At 45.3% G+C, this 21,147-nt stretch overlaps 1 protein-coding gene across 1 annotated transcript in view; it reads right to left on the reverse strand.

Annotated features, from left to right (window-relative positions):
* Nucleotides 1–21,147, reverse strand: part of LOC115134438 (protein phosphatase 1H-like) — a 72,663-nt gene that overhangs the window by 13,497 nt on the left and 38,019 nt on the right. The window contains exons 4-7 of the mRNA XM_029668399.2: nt 13,478–13,590; nt 13,316–13,400; nt 12,704–12,822; nt 995–1,058 (exon numbers count right to left, since the gene is read on the reverse strand). Coding sequence (XP_029524259.1) covers nt 995–1,058; nt 12,704–12,822; nt 13,316–13,400; nt 13,478–13,590 — 381 coding nt within the window. The remainder of the gene's footprint in view (nt 1–994; nt 1,059–12,703; nt 12,823–13,315; nt 13,401–13,477; nt 13,591–21,147) is intronic.

Genomic DNA, 21,147 nt, shown 5'->3' on the forward strand with positions numbered 1-21,147 from the left:
AACGTCGTCTACGGTCTCCCTCATTTGTACACTGTGTGAAATTCCTTTTGATTCCTACTGTCTGCACATATCGCCTCTGCCTCTGAAAAAGGGCTAGCTGCTTGGGAGCTGGGGAGCAGTGCTAATTGTATAAGGAGCCATGTGAGGAGGAGAGAGAGAGGAAGGAGGGGGCGAGAGAGGAGAGAGGAAAAGGAGAGAGAGGAGGGAAGACAGAGGGGGCGAAAGAGTATAAAGGGGGCGAGGGGAGAGAGGGGGGCGAGGAGGCAGTCGTACAGTCAGTTGGGCTGAACTGGGATCAGTATGCAGTGCAGATGCCACAACAAGAGCGAGATGAGAGAGGAGGAGAAAAAGAGGAAGAGTCTAAGGGGTAAAGACAGAGATAAAGCTCTTCGGGCAGAGGAGAAACATCCTGGGATTAATTGCTGAGCGTAGGTACGGCCCGACAGGCTGTGCCGGGCTTTGAAGTGCGGTGGTGTTACTCCAGCACAACCCAATCCTCTCCCCTCCTATCACTCTATATCGCTCTCCCCCTCACTTCAAAGGAAGGACTCAGCTTGGCCGGCAGTTGATGTCGTGGGCACAGCCGACTGTGATAGGAGGCTTACTGTGGTGTGGTAACAGACTGCACTTGGGTGACATCTGCCTGGTCCTCATCTAACGACACAGCCGACTACTGCCTGCATGTCAGATGAGTGGCAGAGGCCCTAATATGCAGGGTAGCATACGCTGATAACCAGACTTTCGCTTTGCATCTTAGGAACCACATTAACGTGATATAGGCTAGCAATCTTATTGTGTGTTCAGTGACACTGTTATAAAGATGGTCTGGAATGCCACCACAGTGAGCCTTCCTGCAGACAAAGACTGCTCCTTCCTCCACAGCGTGACAGTGGGCTGACTAATGGTGCCTCAAACAAGGCCGTGGGAGTAGCCCCGTCAACAGGCTGTGTCCAGAGAGGCTGAGTCCGGGGCTAACGGGTGAAAGCAGTCTTACCTTCTTCCCTTCGCCATAGATTAGGGGAAACTTCAGGTCGTCGTCCTCAATGGTTTTATATGCCCTGCACAAGAGAGGAGAGAAGACTAATGTTTTTTTTGTTTTATGGCAGCCAGGCAGGGAGGCAGGCAGCGGTTTGCATGCAGTGTGCTATGGAGATACACCGCCTCATCGCCTCCCTCAGGGCCTGCAGCCTAGACGAGTGAGGAGACAGAGATAGGAAGAAAGGATCAGAGAGAAAAAAAACACACGCAGACAATGCAGAAAAGGAGCGATGGATAGATTACTTAGCATATTTTTCTAGTTGATCTTGTGAAAATATCCCCTTGTGACAAAATGGTAATTGCCAATGAATGTATGAGATGAGGTGTTACCGTTTCAGATTGTTTTGGTGTGTGTGTGTGTATATATATACGGAGGGGTGATCTACCACCCTTGTATATTCCCCCATATTCTCATTCTGTGGGAGTCGATGAAGGTGCTACGGAAAGGTCCCAACATTCACATTTCATTTGAATCTGGGTATCTATAGTACATTAAATGTTCAAAGGTCCATACTGTCTCCAATGTACTAGTGAGTCATGAACACGACACTTACTTCCCATCATTTTTCAATGTAAACCTTCCACCTTCCTTGCTGAGCAGCAGTTATGACCATTTCGAAAATAACCACCCGATTGCCACAAATCACACACCATTATACTGACTAAAATGATTCTGGGTTTCCTACTCTAAATTCACACCTGCGTGTTAATGTGAAAAACACCGGCTTGGTAATGGAAGCAGTCTCTCCATACCTCGTCAGATGCATTTCAGCTGTGCTGGTGTAGAGAGAAGAGGGTTAGACAAGACTGGAATGGTTTTCGGGTTACAGGTTCCACTCGGGGAGGGGAGACCATATGTTTCCACCCTGGGCCAGCAGGTCTCACACACTCAGCACTTTGTGCAGACTGCAGAGCTAGAGCTGAGGCCAGGTTATCCAATCATCCATTTGGCATTACATGAACTCCGCATGTAAGGCTGTGCACAGAAATGCGGTCATGTGCTTTAGCCCTTTAATCTATGGTCCTTTATGACTCTGCTGAACTATAACTATTATAGTATCATACTGTAGTTAATTTCATTCAACATTTTACCTGAATAAAATACCTAATAATTAAAGAAAAACAGTGTAATTTTGAATTCTGTACAGTTAGCGTGGGAGAAGTGGAAAAAGTATTGTCTATTAATAAAGAGAAACTACATGGTATTGACAATTTAGATGGAAAACTACTGAGGATGGTAGTGGACTATATTGCCACTCCTTTTGTCATATCTTTAATCTGAGCCTCGAGAAAAGTGATTGTCCTCAGATCTGGTGGGAAGCTAAAGTTATTCTGTTACCCAAGAAAGGTAAAGTGCTCTTTACTGGTTCCAACAGCCGACCAATCAGTTTGCTGCCAGGTCTTAGCAAACAAAACAAAAAAAATTTGGGACCAGATACAATGCTATTTCTCTGTGAACAAATTAAACAACATACTTTCAGCATGATTATAGAGAAGGGCCCTTGACATGTGCTGCACTGACACAAATGACTGATGATTTGCTGAAACAAATTGATAAGAATATTGCGGGAGCTGTATTGTTAGACTTTAGTGCAGCATATGATGTTATTGATCTTCATCTGTTATTGGTAAAACGTACACTACCGTGCAAAAGTTTGGGGCCACTTAGAAATGTCCTTGTTTTTGAAAGAAAAGCAATTTTTTTGTCCATTAAAATAACATAAAATTGATCAGAAATACAGTGTAGACATTTTTAATGTTGTAAATGACTATTGTAGCTGGAAACAGATTCTTTTTAATGTAATATCTACTCAGATGTACAGAGGCCCATTATCAGTAACCATCACTCCGGTGTTCCAATGGCATGTTGTGTCAGCCTTTTAGAATGATAAACTTGGATTAGCTAACTGATTAGAAAACCATTTTGCAATTATGTTAACACAGTTGAAAACTGTTGTCCTGATTAAAGAAGCAATAAAACTGTACTTCTTTAGAATAGTTGAGTATCTGGAAAATTAGCATTTGTGGGTTCATTTAACAGGCTCAAAATGGCCAGAAACAAAGATATTTCTTCTGAAACTCAGTCTATTCTTGTTCTGAGAAATGAAGGTGTGAGAAATTGCCAAGAAACTTAAGATATCATACAACGCTGTGTACTACTCCCGTCACAGACCAGCGCAAACTGTCTCTAACCAGAATAGAAAGATGAGTGGGAGGCCTTGGGGGCACAACTGAGCAAGAGGACAGGTACATTAGCGTGTCTAGTTTGAGAAACAGACGCCTCACAAGTCCTCAACTGGCAGCTTCATTAAATAGTACCTGCAAAACACCAGTCTCAACGTCAACAATGAAGAGGCGACTCCGGGATGCTGGCCTTCTAGGCAAAGTTGCAAAGAAAAAGCCATATCTCAGACTGGCCAATAAAATGAGAAGATTAAGATGGGCAAAAGAACACAAACACTGGACAGAGGAAGATTGGAAAAAAGTGTTATGGACAAACAAATCTAAGTTTGAGGTGTTCGGATCACAAAGAAGAACATTCGTGAGGCGCAGAAAAATGAAAGATGCTAGAGGAATGATTGATGCCATCTGTCAAGCATGGAGGCGGCAATGTGATGGTCTGGGGGTGCTTTGGTGGTGGTAAAGTGGGAGTTTGTACAGGGTTAAAGGGATCTTGAAGAAGGAAGGAAATCACTCCATTTTGCAATGCCATGCCATACCCTGTGGACGGCCCTTAATTGGAGCCAATTTCCTCCTAGAACAGGACAATGACCCAAAGCATAGCTTTAAACTATGCAAGAACTATTTAGGGAAGAAGCAGTCAGCTGGTCTATAACGGAGTGGCCAGCAGTCACCGGATCTCAACCCTATTGAGCTGTTGTAGGAGCAGCTTGACCGTATGGTACATAAAAAATGCCCATCAAGCCAATCCAACTTGTGGAAGGTGCGTCAGGAAGCATGGGGTGAAATGTCTTCAGATTACCTCAACAAATTGACAACTAAAATGCCAAAGGTCTGCAAGGCTGTAATTGCGGCAAATGGGGTTCTTTGACGAAAGCAAAGTTTGAAGGACACAATTATTATTATTTCAATGAATAAATTGACTCTATTTTCTATTCATTTTGGAACTCATTTCATGTATGTTTTCATGGAAAACAAGTACATTTCTAAGTGACCCCAAACTCTTGAACGGTAGTGTGTGTTAAGGCTTTACATCCTCTCCCAACACCATGAGTTGAGAGCCATCTATCCAAAAGAACAGAGGGTTTTCTTTAATGGAAGCTTCTCTAATGTAAAGTGTACCAATCCTATCTATAGGCTAATCATGCTACCTACCGCTAAGGGGCCCCTGTGTTGAGGGTCAGTGTGGCGGATGTGTTGTTGCCTACCCTCACCACCTGGGGTTGTCCCGTCAGGACATCCAGGATCCAGTTGCAGAGGGAGGTGTTCAGTCCCAGGTTCCTTAACTTAGTGATGAGCTTGGAGGACACTATGCTATAGTTCATGAACAAACATCCCCACATAGGTGTTCGCTTTGTCCAGGTGGGAAAGGGCAGTGTGGAGTGCAATAAACATTGCGTCATCTGTGGATCTGTTGGGGCGTTATGCGAATTGGAGTGGGTCCGGGATGATGGTGTTGATGTGAGCCGTGACCAGCCTTTCAAAGCATCTCATGGCTACAGATGTGAGTGCTACGCAGCGATAGTCATTTAGGTGGTTACCTTGGCGTTCTGTGGCACATGGACTATGGAGGTCTGCTTGAAACGTTACAGAATGGGGTCAGGGAGAGGTTGAAAATGACACCCAGTGAAGTTAGTGTTTAGCGCGAACTCCCCTCATCTCGAGCTCGGTCTATCTCGGTCTCGCTGGAGATAAAGCATCTGTGACAACGTGACATACACACAATCCTGTTCTAATATCTGCTCCCACTCACACCTCTGGGACCATCAGGAACAACACTTTAGTTGCTGCAAACAGCACCAGACATTCACAGGCTCATTTTCCTGACAAAGACCCAGTTTGACTTCAAAACGTTGTCTGATTAACCTACCCCCCCCCCCCCCTGAGCATATACCAGTGTGTGGATTTATTTTCTGTCTGTCATTGTTAGTTAAAGTAGACTATTTTATTCATAGGATTTTTTACAACCACAACAGTGTGGTGTGTGACTGAGGGAGGGGAGGAAAGGTGGTGGGTGTAGCTGCTTGTCTGTGTGCTAACTGCTCTGCTGATGATGAGAGATGGGCAGGAGTGCAGTGATCTAATATCTTATGAGCGGGCAGGAACACACTCAGTGCAGAGTGTGCAGAGACATTAGCTCTACGTGCTTAGAATCCTAACCACACACAATTTCTTACCTGGGCCACGCCAATCGCCGGTTGAAGGTGTTTTTTAGGACGCTAAAGGCGCAGTACGGGTACGGGGGTGGTAAGATAGAAACCTGTTGTCCCTGATACACCCCTTTCTAACAGCTAGATCATCATGGTACTTTTTGGTAGTAAGTGAACAGGCATATATTACGATAAGTATAATTTAAACTTCTCATTATTGTAAGTGGTGAAATAAGTACAGCTAGTATTAATTCTAATGGCTTAGCAGATAAAAAAAGACAAATCAGTCTTTACATGGCTAAAAGGGAAGGAATATAATGTATATTGCTGAATAATTACAGATGAAGTTGGATGGAAAAATAACTGAACACAGAACTAGTGGATATATGTAGGCTTACAAATCCAGACTTTCCACTAGATGTTGTAACATTGCTGTGGGGACTTGTTTCCATTCAGTCACAAGAGCATTAGTGAGGTCGGCACTGATGTTGGGCGATTAGGCCTGGCTCGCAGTCGGAGTTCCAATTCATCCCAAAGGTATTTGATGGGGTTGAGGTCAGGGCTCTGTGCAGGCCAGCTAAGTTCTTCCACACCGATCTCGACATACCATTTCTGTATGGACCTCGCTTTGTGCTCGGGGGCATTGTCATGCTAAAACAGGAAAGGTCCTTCCCCAAACTGTTGCCACAAAGTTGGAAGCACAGAAATGTCTACAATGTCATTTCTGTAGCGTTAAGATATCCCTTCACTGGAACTAAGGGGCCTAGCCCGAACCCAGGCCATTATTCCTCATCCACCAAACTTTACAGTTGGCACTATTGAGGCAGGTAGCGTTCTCCTGGCATCCACCAAACCCAGATTTGTCCGTCGGACTGCTAGATGGTGAAGCGTGATTCATCACTCCAGAGAACGCATTTCCACTGCTCCAGAGTCCAATGACAGCGAGCTTTACGCCACTCCAGCCGACACTTGGCATTGCACATGGTGATCTTAGGCTTGTGTGCGGCTGCTCGGCCATGGAATCCCATTTCATTAAGCTCCCGACGAACAATAATTGTGCTGATGTTGCTTCCAGAGGCAGTTTGGAACTCGGTAATGAGTGTTGCAAGCAGGGACAAATTATTTTTATGCGCTACAACACTCAGCGGTCCTGTTCTGTGAGTTTGTATGGCTTACCACTTTGCGGCTGAGCAGTTGTTGCTCCTAGACGTTTCCACTTCACAATAACAGCACTTACCGTTGACCGTGGCAGCTCTAACAGGGCAGTAATTTGACAAACTTACTTGTTGGAAAGGTGGCATCCTATGAAGGTGCCACGTTGAAAGTCACTGAGCTCTTCAGTAAGGCCATTCTCCTGTCAATGTTTGTCTATGGACATTGCATGGCTATGTGCTCGATTTTATCTCAGCGGGTGTGACCGAATCCACTAATTTGAAGGGGTGTCCAAACTTTTGTATATATAGTGTACATGGAGAAGGCTTAATCATGCTAGTCGTCTTGATTACTTTCTTGTATCGTTTGCACTGGCACCAAAAGTAAAACAAATTTTGATAGGGGTCAGAATGTGGTCGGACCATCAAATAATTGGCATCCACATTACTCTTACAGAATTTCCACGTGGGTGCAGATATTGACAACATGTTTTTAACCAAGACAAAGGATTTGATTAGTGACTTTTTCCTATATAACATAGGTAGAGCAGATCCTCGTATTGTATGGGACACTGAGGTCATGCAATTCAACACATCTTTAAAACAAAAACTATTTAGATCAAAATAGTTACAATGAAGTATAATCTATTATAGAAAATAAAGTGAATTGGATGGAAAATTATGAAAAATTTACCAAATTCCTTTTGAATCTTGAACATAGAAATGCTACCAAAAAGAGTCATCCATGATTCACCTAATTATGCTCTGAAAGATGAAGCAAAGTACTTTAAGCATACGTTCCATTTTCAGTCTCCTCCATTTCCACTACTTGAAGGTAACTGTAAGGATTATTTTTCCTAATAATAGTGTAAAATTAACAGTAGTACAGAAAGTTGTGTGAGGGCCAAATTGCAGAGGAGAAACTTCTTGATGCAATTCAAGCCTTTAGGCCAGGGACAAATCCAGGGATGAATAGCATACCAGTTGAGGTACAGTTGAAGTCGGAAGTTTACATACACTTAGGTTAGAGTCATTAAAACTCATTTTTCAAGCACTCCACAAATTTCTTGTTTAACAAACTATAGTTTTGGCAAGTCTGTTAGGACATCTACTTTGTGCATGAAACAAGTCATTTTTCTAACAATTTTTTACAGACAGATTATTTTACTTATAATTAATTTACTATATCACAATTCCAGTGGGTCAGAAGTTTACATACACTAAGTTGACTGTGCCTTTAAACAGCTTGGAAAATTCCAGAAAATGATGTCATGGCTTTAGAAGCTTCTGATAGGCTAATTGACATCATTTGAGTCAATTGGCGGTGTACCTGTGGATGTATTTCAAGGCCTACCTTCAAACTCAGTGCCTCTTTGATTGACATCATGGGAAAATCAAAAGAAATCAGCCAAGACCTCAGAAACCAATTGTAGACCTCCACAAATCTAGTTAATCCGTGGGAGCAATTTCCAAATGCCTGAAAGTACCACGTTCATCTGACAAAAAATGGTACACAAGTCTAAACACCATGGGACCATGCAGCCATCATACCGCTCAGAGATGAACGTACTTTGGTGTGAAAAGTGCAAATCAATCCCAGAACAACAACAAAGGACCATGTGAAGATGCTGGAGGAAACAGGAACAAAAGTATCTATATCCACAGTAAAATGAGTACTACAGTGGGGCAAAAAAGTATTTAGTCAGCCACCAATTGTGCAAGTTCTCCCACTTAAAAACATGAGAAAAGCCTGTAATTTTCATCATAGGTACACTTCAACTATGACAGACGAAATGAGAAAAAAAATCCAGAAAATCACATTGTAGGATTTTTTATGAATTTATTTGCAAATTATGGTGGAAAATAAGTATTTGGTCAATAACAAAAGTTTATCTCAATATTTTGTTATATACCCTTTGTTGGGAATGACAGAGGTCAAACGTTTTTTGTAAGTCTTCACGAGGTTTTCACACACTGTTGCTGGTATTTTGGCCCATTCCTCATTGCAGATCTCCTCTAGAGCAGTGATGTTTTGGGGCTGTTGCTGGGCAACACAGACTTTCAACTCCCTCCAAAGATTTTCTATGGGATTGAGATCTGGAGACTGGCTAGGCCACTCCAGGACCTTGAAATGCTTCTTACGAAGCCACTCCTTCGTTGCCCGGGCGGTGTGTTTGGGATCATTGTCATACTGAAAGACCCAGCCACGTTTCATCTTCAATGCCCTTGCTGATGGAAGGAGGGTTTCACTCAAAATCTCACGATACATGGCCCCATTCATTCTTTCCTACACGGAGCAGTCGTCCTGGTCCCTTTGCAGAAAAACAGCCCCAAAGCATGATGTTTCCACCCCCATGCTTCACAGTAGGTATGGTATTCTTTGGATGCAACTCAGCATTCCTTGTCCTCCAAACACGACGAGTTGAGTTTTTACCAAAAAGTTATATTTTGGTTTCATCTGACCATATGACATTCATCTGACATTTTTTTTTACCTTTATTTAACCAGGCAAGTCAGTTAAGAACACATTCTTATTTTCAATGACGGCCTGGGAACAGTGGGTTAACTGCCTGTACAGGGGCAGAACGACAGATTTGTACCTTGTCAGCTCGGGGGTTTGAACTCGCAACCTTCCGGTTACTAGTCCAACGCTCTAACCACTAGGCTACCCTGCCGCCCCAAATGCTCTCTAGCAAACTTCAGACGGGCCTTGACATGTACTGGCTTAAGCAGGGGACACGTCTGGCACTGCAGGATTTGAGTCCCTGGCGGCGTAATGTGTTACTGATGTTAGGCTTTGTTACTTTGATCCCAGCTCTCTGCAGGTCATTCACTAGGTCCCCCCGTGTGGTTCTGGGATTTTTGCTCACCGTTCTTGTGATTATTTTGACCCCACGGGGTGAGATCTTGCGTGGAGCCCCAGATCGAGGGAGATTATCAGTGGTCTTGTATGTCTTCCATTTCCTAATAATTGCTCCCACAGTTGATTTCTTCAAACCAAGCTGCTTACCTATTGCAGATTCAGTCTTCCCAGCCTGGTGCAGGTCTACAATTTGTTTCTGGTGTCCTTTGACAGCTCTTTGATCTTGGCCATAGTGGAGTTTGGAGTGTGACTGTTTGAGGTTGTGGACAGGTGTCTTTTATACTGATAACAAGTTCAAACAGGTGCCATTAATACCGTAACGAGTGGAGGACAGAGGAGCCTCTTAAAGAAGAAGTTACAGGTCTGTGAGAGATATTGCTTGTTTGTAGGTGACCAAATACTAATTTTCCACCATAATTTGCAAATAAATTCATTACAAATCTTACAATGTGATTTTCTGGAAAATAAATTCTCATTTTGTCTGTCATAGTTTAAGTTTACCTATGATGAAAAGTACAGGCCTCATCTTTTAAGTGGGAGAACTTGCACAATTGGTGGCTGACTAAATACTTTTCCCCCCACTGTATATTGACATAACCTGAAAGGCCACTCAGCAAGGAAGAAGCCACTGCTAAAAAAACAGCCATAAAAAAGCCAGACTATGGTTTGGAACTGCACATGGAGACAAAGATCATACTTTTTGGAGAAATGTCCTCTGGTCTAATGACATCATTATGTTTGGAGGAAAAAGGGGGAGGCTTGCAAGCTGAAGAACACCATCCCAACCGTGACGCACGGGGGTGGCAGCATCATGTTGTGGCGGTGCTTTGCTGCAGGAGGGACTGGTGCACTTCACAAAATAGATGGCATCATGAGGAAGCTAAGTTATGTGGATATATTGAAGCAACATCTCAAGACATCCGTCAGGAAGTTAAAGCTTGGTTGCAAATGGGTCTTCCAAATGGACAATGACCCCAAGCATACTTCCAAAGTTTTTGCAAAATGGCTTAAGGACAACAAAGTCAAGGTTTTGGAGTGGCCATCACAAAGCCCTGACCTCAATCCTATAGAACATTTGTGGGCAGAACTGAAAAAGCGTTTGCGAGCAAGGAGGCCTACAAACCTGATTCAGTTACACCAGCTCTGTCAGGAGGAATGGGCCAAAATTCACCCAACTTATTGTGGGAAGCTTGTGGAAGGCTACCCAAAACATTTGACCCAAGTTAAAAAAATGTAAAGGCAATGCTACCAAATACTAATTGAGTGTTCTGAGTGTTCCCACTTCTGACCCACTGGGAATGTGATGAAAGAAATGAAATCATTCTCTCTACTATTATTCTGACATTTCACATTCTTAAAATAAAGTGGTGATCCTAACTGACCTAAGACAGGGAATTGTTACTAGGATTAAATGTCAGCGATTGTGAAAAACTGAATTTAAATGAATTTGGCTAAGGTGTAAGTAAACTTCAACTGTATGTGGATTTTTTTTTTGATCTCCTCAAAGATCCACTATTGACATGTTTTAACCAGTCCTATAAAAATGGTCAGATATTATTCATCCTAACCAGACAGTTTTATTTTTACATAGAGATAATAAAACAAGTACTTGAAACAATAAAAACACCATGAAACCAGGCCTGGTATTCATAGCTGACTTCGAAAAGGATTTTAAGTTAAGTATAGGTGCAAAATAGTCAATGGCTCCTTCTCAGACAGTATTAAAACGGCCATTGAAATGTTAGCTATTAAAATCAGATCCAACAATAATATCAAGGGGCTAGAAATTCGGGGCTTAAAAACAAAAGGTGTCATTATATGCTGCCGATTCTTGTTCTTTTAAATCCACAATTTGGATCCTTCCACAGTCTCATAGAGGATCTAGATACTTTTTCTAATAGTCAATTAACCCAGCCCAGAATCACTGTTCCCCATTCTCCACCCAGCCCAGCCCCCGTACTCTGACTTCTCTAACTCTCTTACCTTCCTTTTCTTTTTTTCTTTTCTCTCTTTGCTTCTTCACTGTTGGCTGGTGTGCCTGCCTGGCAACTGGGGCGTTTGAACATGTAGAACATGCTGCTAAACATCCATCAACTGAACACGACCCTAAAACGCCACCGCCTCCCATGCTTAACAACCCCCCCATCTGCACTGTCAATTCACAGCCCAGCTCACTGCCAACTAGGTGTGTGTGTATGTGTGTGTGTGTGTGTGATAGAGAGAGCTAGAGCAACACAGAGCGAGAGAGAACGCGACACAGAGCGAGAGAGAGCGCGACACAGAGCGAGAGAGAGCGCGACACAGAGCGAGAGCGAGAGAGAGCGCGAGCGACACAGAGAGCGAGCGCGACACAGAGCATGTCGGTTGACGCATGCGAAGTGAGCGGTGTGGTTTGTATGTTAACCACTACATACTGTAGTTGTTGTTTGCTTTTCTAAAGTCGATCAAACTTGCCAGCTAATATACTGTAGTTAGAAAAGCTAGCCACTCTAACTTGAAATTACTTCTTGGTAGCAAGTTGTGAGGTTGGGAACCTACAGTGTTTCTGGGCTAGCTAAAACCAACACCATGAAAGTGGCTAGTAGTATTACAGGAAAATTCTGAGGGGGCATGTGTCCCTGTGCCCCAAATGGGCATGACAGCACGCACACACATCTATTTGTCTCTGTACGCTTAGAGGCCAGTTCTGAGAAAGGCCCACTTCACTGTAAAGGAATCTTAAAAATGCACCACAGATATCAGTTCTGTTCCTGAGTTCTGGACTCAGTGAGCAGCACTGCCCTGTCCTACATCGGCACATCTTAACAGCACAGACAGAACCGCATTGAGAAAGAGCCAGTGCTGATAAATCTCCCCTTAATCACCACCACCATCTCGGTCTGTCCCGCTCTCACTCTCAAAGACGCATTGATGGGCCCTAGTTCTGTCCAGGGAACACTGATGAGCTGAACTGCCCCAGTCATTCACACAGACCACACCGAATGTCTGAGTCTATCAGAGCATGTCCTGTCAAATCAGCTGGCACTCAGTACATTGATAAGAATGGGGGGGGGGGTTCAGATAGACAAAATGATTGCGGACAAAGGACATTATTTCAATAGCGGAGCGTAGTTGCTCATGAAATTGCGATAATGTGAAATTTCAATGACAAATCATGCAAAGATGCCTAATCTGGATTATCTCATGATTCTGGTAAAATGGTGGGGGTATGATACATTCCTCAATGCAGCACCTGTCTGTAACTTATCACAATGAGAGGAACAAGGCCCACCATTATTTGAGTAGCAGTAATCAAACAGATAAGATGGATGGATACCCACCAGCCAGACATAGTGAAGTCCCTATAGAGCATCCTCTTCCCCACCTCCTTCCTCTGTACTCGTCTGGGGAACTCCAGATGTGTAAACTCTCCCCCTAACAGGTGTGGCTGCATGTAGGCCTTCACATAGAAAGAGAGAGAGGAGCGTGAAGAGATAATCTTCCTATCCCCTGGGCACGCCAGTCAATTAAACCAGCCTAGACACCAGGCAAACGAGCTAAGCTTAGTAACTGTCAGTGAGTAACTGAGCAGACCTGGGTTCAAATGCTATTTGAAATCTTAAAAATAGTTTGAGCGTTTTCTCTACTCTGATAAGATAAGTGGGGTTTGTTCTTTTTTGTCTATTGGTTCCATTGTGCCAGTCAAGCTCAATCAAGGCCAGCTAAAATATTTGAAATGATCTCAAATACTATTTGAACTCAGGTCTGGGACAGAGAACAGCCCAGGTTCAATGTGATTCAGAGGGTTGTAGTAGAGTTCCTCCTCTTACCAGCAACTGTGGGCGTTATTCCACCAGCAGAAACCAGGTAGGAAAGTCAAGCATAGTGAATGTCTGAACAGGGAGGGGAGGTCATGTATTGCGATACAGTGTCTGTTGAGTTCCTCCTCTTACCAGGAACTGCAAGCGCTGCCTCTCTGACTCGGGTGTGAACTCTGTAGACATGGGGATTACCTCTCCACCTCGGATAATGATCGCTCTGTGCAGGACAAAGCAATCTGTGTTAATTCAAACAGTTTGAGTGTTTACTTCAGTGTGTGCATCTGTGTGTCTCACCTGCTGTCCCCGGCATTTCCAACGTAGAGCTTTCCGAGTAAAAAGAGTGCACACAGAGCAGTACAGCCTCCTGAGACGTTAAACACAGCCTTGTCTCTCTCAATCTGGGCATCCTGAAAGCCAAACACATAAATACACATATACACTGAGAGTACAAAACATTAGGAACACCTTCCCACTATTGAGTTCCACCCCATTTTTCCCCTCAGAACAGCCTCAATTTGTTGGGGCAGGGACTCTACAAGGTATCGAAAGCGTTCCACAGGGATGCTGGCCCATGTTGACTCCAATGCTTCCCACAGTTGTGTCAAGTTGTCCGGATGTTCGTTGGTGGGGGACAATTCTTGATGCACACGGATTCACCTGGTCAGTCTATGTCACGGAAAGAGTAGGTGTTCCTAATGGTTTGTACACTCAGTGTACATATACACGTCACAATAACACACTCACATAAATACACTTGAAAACATACACTACCAATCATAATAGGAACCCCCCCCCCCCCACTACAATAAAGCACATAAAGACCTGCTATGGATTCAAATCCTTTCCACAGTAACATATTGGACATAACATGAGCAGAATACATCAAGGAGAGAAAAAAAACTATGGAAACCTAAAGACGAGGTGAAGTCTGAGGGAGTAATCGTTATTACCCGGCTTAATTAGGGCGATTATTTTAGCACTAATTAAACCAAGGGAATTATTTTAAAAATCCATGATATTAATTAGATGAATAATTAATCTGTTACTGAATTCATCAAAAAGCTAACATAAAAAGTTGAACCAACCAAGCTATGGTTCTCTACCTATATATTATGGACGCTCACTAGTTCACCCTTTGTTATCTAAAACTATCGTAAAAGTGTTGTGGAAGAGTTCAATTGGTTTGAAGCGCAAACCAGAGTAAGTAGCCTTGTCACAGCAAGAAAGGCTCCGGCTCGGTGGGCCCCATCTCATATTTCTGTAGCGTGAAGCAGCTTGATGTACAAGTACACCCCCTGGGCAGGACGCTCGTCTATCAGGGTCAACAATCCTACTCTGAGACGTTGGCTGTATAAATACAGGCCGAGACAATGAGGTGATGAGTAAAAATGTGTGTATCTTGGGTTATAGCAATGTCATGAGTCTCTGGCACAATGTTAAGAGTGACAAAATAATGTCCGCTAATTTACTCTGTCCCTAGCTTGTAGTCCCCTGTGGAAAACACACTCACGCTAGAGCACTCTGCCTTGCGCTCTTCTGCTGGCTATCAACTATCTGATGAAGCACACTGTGTGTGTTTCTGTGGAACAAGGCCCTAGTGACACCCCAGCACCCTCCACCTCGGCCCCACCACTGCTGTCACCTTGGAGGAGAAACACATTGCTCAGGAATGTGTGTGTGTGTGTGTGTTAGGTAGGGGGAATTTAGTGAACAAAATGTGTCCTTCACCGAGGGTAAGTTATGACTCCGTAGCAGTGCATACCTACGTATCCTGCTATCAAACGGCTGTGGCTGCAGGGGTAAGTTATGACTCTGTAGCAGTGCATAGCTACGTATCCTGCTATCAAACGGCTGTGGCTGCAGGGGTAAGTTATGACTCTGTAGCAGTGCATAGCTACGTATCCTGCTATCAAACGGCTGTGGCTGCAGGGGTAAGTTATGACTCTGTAGCAGTGCATAGCTACGTATCCTGCTATCAAACGGCTGTGGCTGCAGGGGTAAGTTATGACTCTGTAGCAGTGCATACCTACGTATCGTGCTATCAAACGGCTGTGGCTGCAGGGGTAAGTTATGACTCTGTAGCAGTGCATACCTACGTATCCTGCTATCAAACGGCTGTGGCTTCAGGGGTAAGTTATGACTGTAGCAGTGCATACCTACGTATCCTGCTATCAAACGGCTGTGGCTGCAGGGGTAAGTTATGACTGTAGCAGTGCATAGCTACGTATCCTGCTATCAAATCAAATCAAATTTTATTTGTCACATACACATGGTTAGATTGGACATACACATGGACACACAATTCATCTTCTCCTTTCCCCCTTCTGATGACCAGGTGGCGAATCGCATCTCTGCATGTCTGGCAGACATATCAGTGTGGATGACGGATCACCACCTCAAGCTGAACCTCGGCAAGACGGAGCTGCTCTTCCTCCCGGGGAAGGACTGCCCGTTCCATGATCTCGCCATCACGGTTGACAACTCCATTGTGTCCTCCTCCCAGAGCGCTAAGAACCTTGGCGTGATCCTGGACAACACCCTGTCGTTCTCAACTAACATCAAGGCGGTGGCCCGTTCTTGTAGGTTCATGCTCTACAACATCCGCAGAGTACGACCCTGCCTCACACAGGAAGCAGCGCAGGTCCTAATCCAGGCACTTGTCATCTCCCGTCTGGATTACTGCAACTCGCTGTTGGCTGGGCTCCCTGCCTGTGCCATTAAACCCCTACAACTCATCCAGAACGCCGCAGCCCGTCTGGTGTTCAACCTTCCCAAGTTCTCTCACGTCACCCCGCTCCTCCGCTCTCTCCACTGGCTTCCAGTTGAAGCTCGCATCCGCTACAAGACCATGGTGCTTGCCTACGGAGCTGTGAGGGGAACGGCACCTCAGTACCTCCAGGCTCTGATCAGGCCCTACACCCAAACAAGGGCACTGCGTTCATCCACGTCTGGCCTGCTCGCCTCCCTACCACTGAGGAAGTACAGTTCCCGCGCAGCCCAGTCAAAACTGTTCGCTGCTCTGGCCCCCCAATGGTGGAACAAACTCCCTCACGACGCCAGGACAGCGGAGTCAATCACCACCTTCCGGAGACACCTGAAACCCCACCTCTTTCAGGAATACCTAGGATAGGATAAAGTAATCCTTCTCACCCCCTTAAAAGATTTAGATGCACTATTGTAAAGTGGCTGTTCCACTGGATGTCTTAAGGTGAACACACCAATTTGTAAGTCGCTCTGGATAAGAGCGTCTGCTAAATGACTTAAATGTAAATGTAAATGTAAATGTTAGCAGATGTTAATGCGAGTGTAGCGAAATGCTTGTGCTTCTAGTTCCGACAATGCAGTGATAACCAACAAGTAATCTAACTAACAATTCCAAAACTACTGTCTTGTACACAGTGTAAGGGGATAAGGAATATGTACATAAGGATATATGAATGAGTGATGGTACAGAGCAGCATACAGTAGATGGTATCGAGTACAGTATATACATATGAGATGAGTATGTAGACAAAGTAAACAAAGTGGCATAGTTAAAGTGGCTAGTGACATAAGAATGCAGTCGATGATCTAGAGTACAGTATATACATATGCATATGAGATGAATAATGTAGGGTAAGTAACATTATATAAGGTAGCATTGTTTAAAGTGGCTAGTGATATATTTACATCATTTCCCATCAATTCCCATTATTAAAGTGGCTGGAGTTGGGTCAGTGTCAATGACAGTGTGTTGGCAGCAGCCACTCAATGTTAGTGGTGGCTGTTTAACAGTCTGATGGCCTTGAGATAGAAGCTGTTTTTCAGTCTCTCGGTCCCAGCTTTGATGCACCTGTACTGACCTCGCCTTCTGGATGATAGCGGGGTGAACAGGCAGTGGTTCGGGTGGTTGATGTCCTTGATGATCTTTATGGCCTTCCTGTAACATCGGGTGGTGTAGGTGTCCTGGAGGGCAGGTAGTTTGCCCCGGTGATGCGTTGTGCAGACCTCACTACCCTCTGGAGAGCCTTACGGTTGAGGGCGGAGCAGTTGCCGTACCAGGCGGTGATACAGCCCGCCAGGATGCTCTCGATTGTGCATCTGTAGAAGTTTGTGAGTGCTTTTGGTGACAAGCCGAATTTCTTCAGCCTCCTGAGGTTGAAGAGGCGCTGCTGCGCCTTCTTCACGACGCTGTCAGTGTGAGTGGACCAATTCAGTTTGTCTGTGATGTGTATGCCGAGGAACTTAAAACTTGCTACCCTCTCCACTACTGTTCCATCGATGTGGATAGGGGGTGTTCCCTCTGCTGTTTCCTGAAGTCCACAATCATCTCCTTAGTTTTGTTGACGTTGAGTGTGAGGTTATTTTCCTGACACCACACTCCGAGGCCCTCACCTCCTCCCTGTAGGCAGTCTCGTCGTTGTTGGTAATCAAGCCTACCACTGTTGTGTCGTCCGCAAACTTGATGATTGAGTTGGAGGCGTGCATGGCCACGCAGTCGTGGGTGAACAGGGAGTACAGGAGAGGGCTCAGAACGCACCCTTGTGGGGCCCCCGTGTTGAGGATCAGCGGGGAGGAGATGTTGTTGCCTACCCTCACCACCTGGGGGCGGCCCGTCAGGAAGTCCAGTACCCAGTTGCACAGGGCGGGGCCGAGACCCAGGGTCTCGAGCTTGATGACGAGCTTGGAGGGTACTATGGTATTGAATGCCGAGCTGTAGTCGATGAACAGCATTCTCACATAGGTATTCCTCTTGTCCAGGTGGGTTAGGGCAGTGTGCAGTGTGGTTGAGATTGCATCGTCTGTGGACCTATTTGGGCGGTAAGCAAATTGGAGTGGGTCTAGGGTGTCAGGTAGGGTGGAGGTGATATGGTCCTTGACTAGTCTCTCAAAGCACTTCATGATGACGGAAGTGAGTGCTACGGGCGGTAGTCGTTTAGCTCAGTTACCTTAGCTTTCTTGGGAACAGGAACAATGGTGGCCCTCTTGAAGCATGTGGGAACAGCAGACTGGTATAGGGATTGATTGAATATGTCCGTAAACACACCGGCCAGCTGGTCTGCGCATGCTCTGAGGGCGCGGCTGGGGATGCCGTCTGGGCCTGCAGCCTTGCGAGGGTTAACACGTTTAAATGTCTTACTCACCTCGGCTGCAGTGAAGGAGAGACCGCATGTTTTCGTTGCAGGCCGTGTCAGTGGCACTGTATTGTCCTCAAAGCGGGCAAAAGTTATTTAGTCTGCCTGGGAGCAAGACATCCTGGTCCGTGACTGGGCTGGGTTTCTTCTTGTAGTCCGTGATTGACTGTAGACCCTGCCACATGCCTCTTGTGTCTGAGCCATTGAATTGAGATTCCACTTTGTCTCTGTACTGACGCTTAGCTTGTTTAATAGCCTTGTGGAGGGAATAGCTGCATTGTTTATATTCGGACATGTTACCAGACACCTTGCCCTGATTAAAAGCAGTGGTTCGCGCTTTCAGTTTCACGCGAATGCTGCCATCAATCCACGGTTTCTGGTTTGGGAATGTTTTTATCGTTGCTATGGGAACGACATCTTCGACGCACGTTCTAATGAACTCGCACACGAATCAGCGTATTCGTCAATATTTCCATCTGACGCAATACGAAACATGTCCCAGTCCACGTGATGGAAGCAGTCTTGGAGTGTGGAGTCAGCTTGGTCTGACCAGCGTTGGACAGACCTCAGCGTGGGAGCCTCTTGTTTTAGTTTCTGCCTGTAGGTAGGGATCAGCAAAATGGAGTCGTGGTCAGCTTTTCCGAAAGGGGGGCGGGGCAGGGCCTTATATGCGTCGCGGAAGTTAGAGTAACAATGATCCAAGGTTTTACCACCCCTGGTTGCGCAATCGATATGCTGGTAAAATTTAGGGAGTCTTGTTTTCAGATTAGCTTTGTTAAAATCCCCAGCTACAATGAATGCAGCCTCCGGATAAATGGTTTCCAGTTTGCAAAGAGTTAAATAAAGTTCGTTCAGAGCCATCGATGTGTCTGCTTGGGGGGGGATATATTCGGCTGTGATTATAATCGAGGAGAATTCTCTTGGAAGATAATGCGGTCTACATTTGATTGTGAGGAATTCTAAATCAGGTGAACAGAAGGATTTGAGTTCCTGTATGTTTCCTTCATCACACCATGTCTCGTTAGTCATGAGGCATACGCCCCCGCCACTCTTCTTACCAGAAAGATGTTTCTGTCGGCGCGATGCGTGGAGAAACCCGTTGGCTGCACCGCATCGGATAGCGTCTTCCCAGTAAGCCATGTTTCTGTGAAGCAGAGAACGTTGCAGTCTCTGATGTCCCTCTGGAATGCTACCCTTGCTCGGATTTCGTCAACCTTGTTGTCAAGAGACTGGACATTGGCAAGAAGAATGCTGGGGAGTGGTGCGCGATGTGCCCTTTTTCGGAGTCTGACCAGAACACCGCCTCGTTTCCCTCTTTTTCGGAGTCGTTTCCTTGGGTCGCTGCATGCGATCCATTCCGTTGTCCTGTTTGTAAGGCAGAACACCGGATCCGCGTCGACGGAAAACATATTCTTGGTCGTACTGATGGTGAGTTGGCGCTGATCTTATATTCAGTAGTTCTTCTCGACTGTATGTAATGAAACCTAAGATGACCTGGGGTACTAATGTAAGAAATAACACGTAAAAAAACAAAAAACTGCATAGTTTCCTAGGAACGCGAAGCGAGGCGGCCATCTCAGTCGGCGCCGGAAGTAGTAATCAAACGGCTGTGGCTGCAGGGGTAAGTTATGACTCTGTAGCAGTGCATACCTACGTATCCTGCTATCAAACGGCTGTGGCTGCAGGGGTAAGTTATGACTCTGTAGCAGTGCATACCTACGTATCCTGCTATCAAACGGCTGTGGCTGCAGGGGTAAGTTATGACTGTAGCAGTGCATACCTACGTATCCTGCTATCAAACGGCTGTGGCTGCAGGGGTAAGTTATGACTCTGTAGCAGTGCATACCTACGTATCGTGCTATCACATGGCTGTGGCTGCAGGGGTAAGTTATGACTCTGTAGCAGTGCATACCTACGTATCCTGCTATTAAACGGCTGTGGCTTCAGGGGTAAGTTATGACTCTGTAGCAGTGCATACCTACGTATCCTGCTATCAAACGGCTGTGGCTTCAGGGGTAAGTTATGACTGTAGCAGTGCATAGCTACGTATCCTGCTATCAAACGGCTGTGGCTGCAGGGGTAAGTTATGACTGTAGCAGTTCATACCTACGTATCCTGCTATCAAACGGCTGTGGCTGCAGGGGTAAGTTATGACTGTAGCAGTCCATACCTACGTATCCTGCTATCAAACGACTGTGGCTTCAGGGTTAAGTTATGACTCTGTAGCAGTGCATACCTACGTATCCTGCTATTAAACGGCTGTGGCTACAGGGGTAAGTTATGACTCTGTAGCAGTGCATACCTACGTATCCTGCTATCAAACGGCTGTGGCTTCAGGGGTAAGTTATGACTCTGTAGCAGTGCATACCTACGTATCCTGCTATCAAACGGCTGTGGCTGCAGGGGTAAGTTATGACTGTAGCAGTGCATACCTACGTATCCTGCTATCAAACGGCTGTGGCTGCAGGGGTAAGTTATGACAGTGCATCTGTATCCTGCTATCAAACGGCTGTGGCTGCAGGGGTAAGTTATGACTCTGTAGCAGTGCATAGCTACGTATCCTGCTATCAAACGGCTGTGGCTGCAGGGGTAAGTTATGACTCTGTAGCAGTGCATACCTACGTATCCTGCTATCAAACGGCTGTGGCTGCAGGGGTAAGTTATGACTCTGTAGCAGTGCATAGCTACGTATCCTGCTATCAAACGGCTGTGGCTGCAGGGGTAAGTTATGACTCTGTAGCAGTGCATACCTACGTATCCTGCTATCAAACGGCTGTGGCTACAGGGAGGAAAGGCTTCAATAATGAAAATGTCTGCATAAACAACTAGCTACATCTCCCCCACCTACAA

This window comes from Oncorhynchus nerka, linkage group LG9a (assembly GCF_034236695.1).
Source record: "Oncorhynchus nerka isolate Pitt River linkage group LG9a, Oner_Uvic_2.0, whole genome shotgun sequence".
Classification (NCBI taxonomy): Eukaryota; Metazoa; Chordata; class Actinopteri; order Salmoniformes; family Salmonidae; genus Oncorhynchus; species Oncorhynchus nerka.